The 8,067-nt window shown below is 49.0% G+C and overlaps 3 protein-coding genes across 3 annotated transcripts; 2 read left to right on the top strand and 1 right to left on the bottom strand.

Moving 5' to 3' along the window:
- The first annotated feature begins 412 nt into the window (after positions 1–412).
- Positions 413–1,187, top strand: LOC9661313 (desiccation-related protein PCC13-62). Its single transcript, XM_024687604.1, has 2 exons — positions 413–817; positions 888–1,187. The coding sequence occupies exons 1-2, from the start codon at positions 413–415 to the stop codon at positions 1,185–1,187; spliced, it is 705 nt and encodes a 234-aa protein (XP_024543372.1).
- A 1,185-nt stretch (positions 1,188–2,372) lies between these two features.
- LOC9661700 (cysteine-rich receptor-like protein kinase 2) lies at positions 2,373–4,670 on the top strand. Its single transcript, XM_002982658.2, has 6 exons — positions 2,373–3,366; positions 3,418–3,545; positions 3,598–3,811; positions 3,870–4,092; positions 4,143–4,293; positions 4,356–4,670. The coding sequence occupies exons 1-6, from the start codon at positions 2,511–2,513 to the stop codon at positions 4,668–4,670; spliced, it is 1,887 nt and encodes a 628-aa protein (XP_002982704.2). The 5' UTR covers positions 2,373–2,510.
- Positions 4,671–4,714: 44 nt separating this feature from the next.
- LOC112350824 lies at positions 4,715–6,680 on the bottom strand. Its single transcript, XM_024687739.1, has 7 exons — positions 6,619–6,680; positions 6,484–6,556; positions 6,353–6,433; positions 6,160–6,263; positions 5,782–6,107; positions 5,646–5,706; positions 4,715–5,593 (listed from the first exon to the last, which is right to left on the bottom strand). Exons 2-5 carry the CDS (start codon positions 6,547–6,549, stop codon positions 5,819–5,821), a joined length of 540 nt encoding a protein of 179 aa, XP_024543507.1. The 5' UTR covers positions 6,550–6,556; positions 6,619–6,680; the 3' UTR covers positions 4,715–5,593; positions 5,646–5,706; positions 5,782–5,818.
- Between the last annotated feature and the right edge of the window lie 1,387 nt (positions 6,681–8,067).

The raw sequence follows: 8,067 nt of genomic DNA, 5'->3' as shown, positions 1-8,067 counted from the left end.
GAGCTATGAGCCACCAACTCCGCCATCAAATTACTCCAGTCCACCACCTCCACCTGAGTATTCACCACCACCAACATCAGCTCCACCACCAAGTTACTCCAGTCCACCACCGCCACCATATGCAACTCCGCCACCAAGTTACTCCAGTCCACCACTGCCTGAGTATCCACCACCACCGTCACCGAGCTACGAGTCACCGCCACCACCGGCACCATCACCAAGCTATGAGCCTTCATCGCCACCACCTCCGCCCAGTTATGAGTTACCCTCGCCACCGCCACCAAGTTACAACCCCCTTGGCGGAAGAACGACCAGCTGTAGGCGTTTGGAAACACCAACATCATTGAGTGACACTGATACCCGACTTCTCAACAGCCTCCTCAAGATGGAATACATACTCTCCCAGTTTTACATGACGGTAGCCAATGGTGGCACCTTTCACATGAGTAACCACAATTCTTCCCAAACCTCTTCGCTGGTGCACAAGCTAATGAACGAATTTGCTGTTCATCAGCTAGATCACATCAGGTTGGTCAAATTTTGTGTTTTTGTTTCTTACTTTTCCCTCTTCTTCCTTGGGTGCAGTGTGCTGTCCCAGTTCTTGAAAACCCGAGCTGTTGCAAGGCCACGCATGAACGTTGGAAGGCAAGCTTTCTCTGGAATCCTCCAGGCGGCGATTGGCCAGAAACTTCCACCCGAATTCGATGCGTTTGGAAGCCCCGAGAGAGTTCTTTTGGCATCTTTTGTCATGTCCCCTATGGCACCTTCGCTTGCTGAGGCGATTCTTCCCCAGCTGGAAAACGAGGCTTCAAAGGCGGTAAAACACGCCATCTCTGTCGATCAAGATCTAAACCCTGCTCTTTGTCTTTCTTTGTGCATGTACACAGATCGTGGCAGGAATGCTGAGAGCTCTGACGAGTGAGGACGCGGCCGTGAGAACGATTCTAATTTCAATGAGCGAGAACAAAGTCGTTCCATTTCCAATGACAGTGGGCGCATTCTCCAGCAAGATCACGGAGCTGCGCCAGCTTTTGGCTCTCCTGAGCGATGAGTGTGCCGGAAAGCCGTTCGCTTCACCCTCTTTGAGCCAAGACAACTCGATGGTGGTGGAGCCAGTGAAGATGGTTGCAAGACAGGGTACGATGGGCGTGTTTAATGTGCTTGGTAACCTCGGAATCCTAGCTTAGAAGCTTCAGAAATTCATTCATTGCATGATCCTTCCATACATATTTGTTTTGGAAGCTTTTGAATACATCCATTTATTTGAAAAACAGCCATAACTTTGTTTTTTTTTTTTTTGTTGAGAATAGCAAGAGCAAGTCAACCTTAATCAAAAAGTCAAGCTTTGGCTAATGTTTCAATTTGTTTCTCTTATTAAGTCATACAGATCCATCTTAGTTAGATTTTTTTGTTGTTGGACCGTTAGGAATCTCTCTCCGTGCATTCTATCTGGTTAACTTTAAGTTTGCAGTCACTTGTGTCATGCTTCAAGCTGCGCACAGTGAAACTATAAACAGCATAGATATAGATTCGTTTCTCATTTTATAACTGGATTTGATCGTGGGATCATGCTGGGCGATAACTTCTGACTAAGTGCAGCGTCGATGATCCCAGCGAAAGTTTGCTGCCCGACGTTGATGCGTCGCGCCCTGATAGCACTGTTGTTCGCAAGTGCACTGCAGCAAACCATCCACTATTGATCACAACTTCAACGAGAACTATAGCTACCTCATGTGGTCGAGCTGATGGCCCTTGAATTCCACCACCATCCCGTGAACCAGAGAGGAGGGCTGCGAAGAATTTGCCATTGGAGCTATGCTGCCACTCCTGTTGGCGATGAATGGTCTTCATGACGATATTGAGGAGGGCGGCATCTCTCTCGCTCAAGCTCGCCGATGGCGACTCAATTGCTTCAGGCCAGCTCGTCAGGAAGATCCCAAAAATGATATTGCCATTCACATCAGAACCGAAGTTATTGAAGAAGCTTTGCCACTACTAATGTTTACGGTGCTGGATCTCTTGGGATGCATGCCCGGCTTCTCAGGCTGAGAGTAACCTTCGCTTGCACTCCCCGAGGCACTGAAAGTCGAGACGCACAGCAGCAGGAGGAGGAGGAGCACTTGTGACATCATCGTTCCTTAAAAACTCATATAAGAGAGCAAGGAGAGTGGATTGATCTTTCCGCTTGCTAGGCGAGCTAGCTTTATACTGCCATCGAAGCATGGGCGTACAAAGCCAAACTCATAAACCACTTTTGCCAATCCAGGTCCTGATGACCTTAGCGTTTTCCATTAAATCATGCAATGCCAACATGGTCTTTTCTTGACAAAGGCAACTCTTTCATTTGTGTTGAGACATCGCATTCTCGATAACAATGATAACGATTCTTTTGATTTGTCCATGGTGTAAGCTTGAAAGTATAAACAAGCACACCTTTGTCCGATACTTCAGTTCAAATATGTTTGACTTTAAGATGGTTGACAACGTCCATTGATCACTCGCACTTTGTCATGGTGTTCTTCCACATCTCGCTTTTCCTCACTCTCTCGATCGCATCAAATGCTGCTCCAGTCCCGGGACCAATCGAGTACTCCTGCTGGAGCTGCGGAGAAGAGAAATTCACCAACGGCAGCTCTTACTCCACCGCCCTCGACAACCTCCTCGCAACTCTCATCACAAATGCTCCGGTCACTGGCTTCTTCCAGAGCTCCGTCCAAAGCGCAGAGCTCACTCTCTATGGACTGCTCCAGTGCCGCCAAGACATGTCGAGAGACTCCTGCGACCAGTGCGCTCGAGACATCGGCCAGGCCGTCAAATCTAGGTGCTCCTCAAGCCTTGGAGCCAAAATCCAGCTCTACGGCTGCTTCCTGCGGTATGAAAACCATCCCTTCTTCTCCGTCCTGGACGAGTCCCTGCTCTGTCTGAACTGTAGCAGCATAGCTTCGTCTCCCGGATATGACGACAACCTCAAGTCCGCACTGGCGACGCTGTCTCGGCGTGGATCTTCGTTCACAGCCACGGTTGGAAGTGGAAAGTCTCAAGTTTTCGTGCTCGGTGAGTGTCGAGGAGACTTGAGTTCCCAGCAGTGCGACTCGTGCGTGAGAGTGGCGATGAGAAACATGACCGATCGATGCATCGGGAACACCAGTGGATCCATTCTTCTCAACAGCTGCTACACGCGCTTTGACGCCTTCAAGTTCTACAGCAGCCTCGACCGTGAATCCAGATCCGGGTCGGGCAGGGATCGAATTCTCAAGTTGGTGTTTGGGATTATTGGAGGTGCGTTGCTGCTGGGGATCTTTGCATTTTGCTGTGTCAAGAACAGGCATCGGTTGACTCCTGCTGCAAGAAAGAAGCTTAAAGAAGGTATAGTGTGTTTTCTGAAACAGATCCTTCTTTTTTACCTCTACATGGCAGATCTCGACTTGCAAGCCAACATTCACCACGGAGCAACCATCTTCTCGTATCATGCACTGAAAACAGCCACAAACAGCTTTAGCGATGACAACAAACTAGGCCAGGGAGGATTCGGAGTCGTCTACAAGGTAAGCAAAAACTATGTAGAGTTCCAAATTCGTTTACCTCGAAGAAATGCAGGGCACTTTGCCAGACGGAAGAAGAATAGCCATCAAGCGGCTCACGACGCAGTCCCAAAAAGGAAAGCAGGAGTTCCTCAACGAAGTTAAGCTTGTTAGCAGCGTCCAGCATCGAAACTTGGTCAAATTATACGGCTGCTGTACCGAGGAATCCGAAAGGCTTCTCGTTTACGAGCTTCTCGAGAACAACAGCTTGTCCAGAGTCCTGTTTCAAGGTACGTGCTTCGTGAAAGTTTGAAAAGATCACGAACTAAGTAGTTACCTGTGATCCAGGAAATCTTTGTCTCTCGTGGGAGCAAAGGTACAATGTCATCCTTGGTGTAGCTCGAGGCCTTGCCTATCTGCACGAGGATTCGCAGGTAAAGATCATACACAGAGACATCAAGGCAGGGAACGTACTTCTCGACGAAAAGTTCGAGGCCAAGATCGCAGACTTTGGCCTGGCAAGGTTGTACTCGGACGAGAGATCTATCAACACTCAGATCGCAGGAACTCTGTAAGAACAAATCTCTTGAGAAAGTTTCACAATCTCTTACCGCATTGCAGGGGATACATGGCACCGGAGTACGCACTCCACGGCCACCTCACAGACAAAGCAGACGTTTTCAGCTTTGGGATCCTCAGCCTGGAGATTGTAAGTGGACGAAGGAGCACGGACTTGAATCAACCGATCGAGCGACAATACCTTCTGGAATGGGTGAGTAGCGATCGCATTCTTCATTCGTTTTTTGGATCGAAAGAGTTTTTCTCGCATCGTAGGCCTGGAAGTCACACGAAAGGAACGAACAACTGGACCTTGTAGACGCGGGACTCAACACTGTACCTCCAAGCTTTGACAAGGAGCAAGCGATAAGAGTGATTTGCGTTGGGCTCCTGTGCACCCAAGCTACGCCATCGCAGCGCCCAAGCATGTCACGAGTCGTGACGATGATCTGTGGAGAGGCCAAGCTGGGCAAAGTGTCGCGGCCGGCGATGGTAGAGCTCGTCGATGGAGTGCTCAAGGCGGACACGCTAAACTCGAGCTACAGCAGCCAGGAACTCCACTCGTCGCAATGCATCTCCTCGGCGCGATGATCGAACAACCCTAAAAATCTTTAAGTTAAAACCTTTAACGAGAATGAGCGAAGAGTAAAATCTTTATTTAACGAAGAACCTAAAAATCTTTTCCTTTTGTCAACGATATCAATTTACTCACGCAATGAGATGACGCTCCTCCACACCATGCTCCTCCTCACAAGCTTCATCTTCTCCCACCACCATCAAACGCTTGCCACACTGATCGAGTCCTCGTGCTGGAACTGTGGCCGAGAGAAGTACTCCAGAGCACCACCACTTCTTCTCTCTTACTCCACCGCTCTCGACGATCTTCTCGCATTTCTGCCCCCCTCACCGGTCACTTCCGGAGCTCCGCTCCCAGCCGCGATGGCAAACTCACAGCTTACGGAGTCCTCCAGTGCCGCCAGGACCTGTCCCGAGATTCCTGTGACCAAGACGCAGCCCAGGCCGCCAGCCCCGGAAGCTTTGAAGCTCGGATCCTCCTCTACGGCTGCTACCTCATCTACGATAACCATCCTTTCTTCTCCGTCCTGGACGAGACTATTGTATAATGGCCAGAATGTAAACTCCGCGATGGTGGTGTTGTCTAGCCATGGATCTTCCACCACTGTCACTTCTGGAGACGGCAAGTCGCGAGTCTTCGGGCTGCGCGAGTGTCGACGGGACATGAGCGCCGAGCAGTGTAACACTTGCATGGCCGTCGCGACGAAGAACTTGCACCGAGAGGTGTCCTCACAGTGCCAGTGGTTTCATCCTCTTCCAGACCTGCTATGCTCGTTTCGACACCTTCCTGTTCTACAGCAGCTTCAGTCGTGAATCCGGATCCAGAGGCAGCAGGAAGACGATTCTCAAGATGGTGCTCGGCGTCGCCACGGGTGGGACTGTTTCGCTGGGAATTATGATATTCTGCTGCCTGAGGATCAAGCACCGATACTTAAATCCTGGAAGGACTTGCGTCAACGTAGGTACGTTGCTACGAAAGAGAACTATTACCTCGAAGCTCGTTTTCTATAATTTGTTGGACAAGGACGAGCATTCATCAGGGAGCAACCATCTACCCATGAAAGCAGCCTTCAGCGATGATAAAAAACTACATGTGGAGTGGTCTACAAGGTGAGCAGTGACTTGCCTTGGGAAAAGTTTTGTATGATCGAGAAGATCTTTAATCAGGGAATTCTGCAAGACGGTAGAAAGATAGACATCAAAAGACCTACCACGGAGTTGCGAAAAGGAAAACACGAGTTCCTCAACGAGGTCCGGCTTGTAAGCAGTGTCCAGCACCGGAACCTGGTCAAGCTATACGGCACCGAGGAATCTAAAGGCTGCTGGTGTTCGAGCTCCTGGAGAACAACAGCCTGGCCAAAGTCCTGTTTGGTAAGGGCCAAGCCCATCTCTTGAAAGCTTTTGACAATGCTCCACTTACGTACCGGCTGATCCAGGAGAACCTTGCCTTTCCTGGGAGCAAAGATACAATATCATCTTAGATGTAGCTCGAGGACTCCTTTACCTGCACCAGGATTCCCAGAGAAAAATCATCCACAGAGACATCAAAGCCGGGAAGGTACTTTCGGACAAACGGTTCGAGGCAAAGATTGCGGACTTTGGGCGAAACTGTACTTGGATGAGAAATCCATCAACACACAAATCGCAGGAACTGTGTAAGCAAAGTCACACCACATTCTTCAGATACGAGAGCAAACCTTTGTTTTTGCAGGGGATATATGGCACCGGAGTGCCTCTTGACGGACAAAGCAGATGTTTTCAGCTTTGGAATCCTGAGCCTGGGAATCGTGAGTGGTCGAAAGAGCACGGATTGGGATCAACCCAGTACCTTCTGGAATGGGTGAGTGATCGAAAAAAACTTTTTTCCTCCTTGAGAAAGCTGGAGCGATCCCATCGCAGGCCTGTAAGTTACACGAATAGAACAAGATACCGGAGCTGCTAGACGAGAGAATCGTCAGCTCACCTGGGCCAAGTTTTGACGAAGAACAAGTGGAGAGAGTGATAAGCGTGGGGCTCAAACTTCTGTCTAGCTTCTGTCTAGCGTTGTGACAATGCTCTGCGGAGAGAAGCCACTGGAGCGCCTTGACGGCGGCGTGCTCATGGCCGATAGAGTGCTCTACAACTGTAGCCGCGAGCTATGCGTCCACTCCGCTCGATAGAAATCGCCCTGGTGGTATAGTAATAAGTCTTTTTGCAATATGATTCCTACCAGGCAGTGTAGCGCCTCGTTCTATCACAGATTTCTTGGTCACTTCGCGTGCCGATGGAGGAATCGCCTCGCGCGGTGAAAGATGAAGAGCCCTAACACGATGACCGTTGTCCGTCAATCTGGGCCGTCCCTTTAGAATATGCTTGAAGATCCGTCACTCACAAAGCGAAAAACACCAGTGATATTGGCACGGCTCAATCTCATGCCTCTGCTGCGACTCCATCGATCCTTTCCCATCGCAAATTTTTCGTGCGATGCAGCAGCGTCATGCGATTGAGCAGAGCCAATATCGCTCTCGCTCACCTGCAGGGAAGATCAAACCCAAAACGACTAAACCCAGAAGTTGCAAACGATTGATTCTCTCATCGCTCGCCACAAAAGGAGGTTCCGATCGAAATTCAATGACATGCCCATCGCAGTCTCGCAAATTCCAGCTGCAGCAAGGATTATATGTAAGAGAGAAAGGAAAAAGAGATGGAGTCGTGAAAGATAGGAGCATCCATGTATTGACAATGTTGTATTGATTATAATAGACATTCATCAGCCTCAAGAAAACGACCGATCCATTCATTCATCGCCGAACCGACAGAGTATCATAGAATTCCTTTTCAAAACAATTCATAAAAAAATGGATTGATATCAAGATAAAAGCCACCACCTTTGTTGAATTCAAGAGCTTCATCAAGTCCCATCACATGGCAGCCAGCTTTTGTGCTCTTCTTTCAGGGAAGAAAAGGATTTCCAGACACTCGTGTACAACATACTTACGCTGGTTTTGTGGTGTGGCCTCTTCAATTCTCTTCTTTCTTGACCCGCGCGAATGAATGAAACTTCTGTGGATGGATCGAGAGAGCTTTCAAGACGCCTGGTTGCGGCACGGCGTGGATCTCGCCGGCATCGTTTACTCTCTCTCTCTCTCTCTCTCTCGTTTAAGTTCGTGGCTTCAAAGAACGATCTTATAGTTTATTCCACCGTGATCAAAACTTACTTTAGCCGATTGATTTAGTTTCCCTTCTTCCTGTACTCGCAGCCCACTGTGAGGAAGGGTTTGCCACCAGTCGGCTGGCACAACACCGTCGAGCAATTCGAACAAGAAATGACCGCCTGAGAGTGACTAAAGAAAGTCGTACTACAGAAAAGGAAAGAAAAAAGTTATGATGCACAAAAGAAATGAAAACGAGGAGTTGAATACATGCTGAAGCA

This window comes from Selaginella moellendorffii, unplaced genomic scaffold (genome assembly GCF_000143415.4).
Source record: "Selaginella moellendorffii unplaced genomic scaffold, v1.0 SELMOscaffold_54, whole genome shotgun sequence".
In the NCBI taxonomy this organism is placed as follows: domain Eukaryota; kingdom Viridiplantae; phylum Streptophyta; class Lycopodiopsida; order Selaginellales; family Selaginellaceae; genus Selaginella; species Selaginella moellendorffii.
Note: the sequence above shows the minus strand (reverse complement) of the source record. Positions and strands in the feature narration are given on the sequence as shown.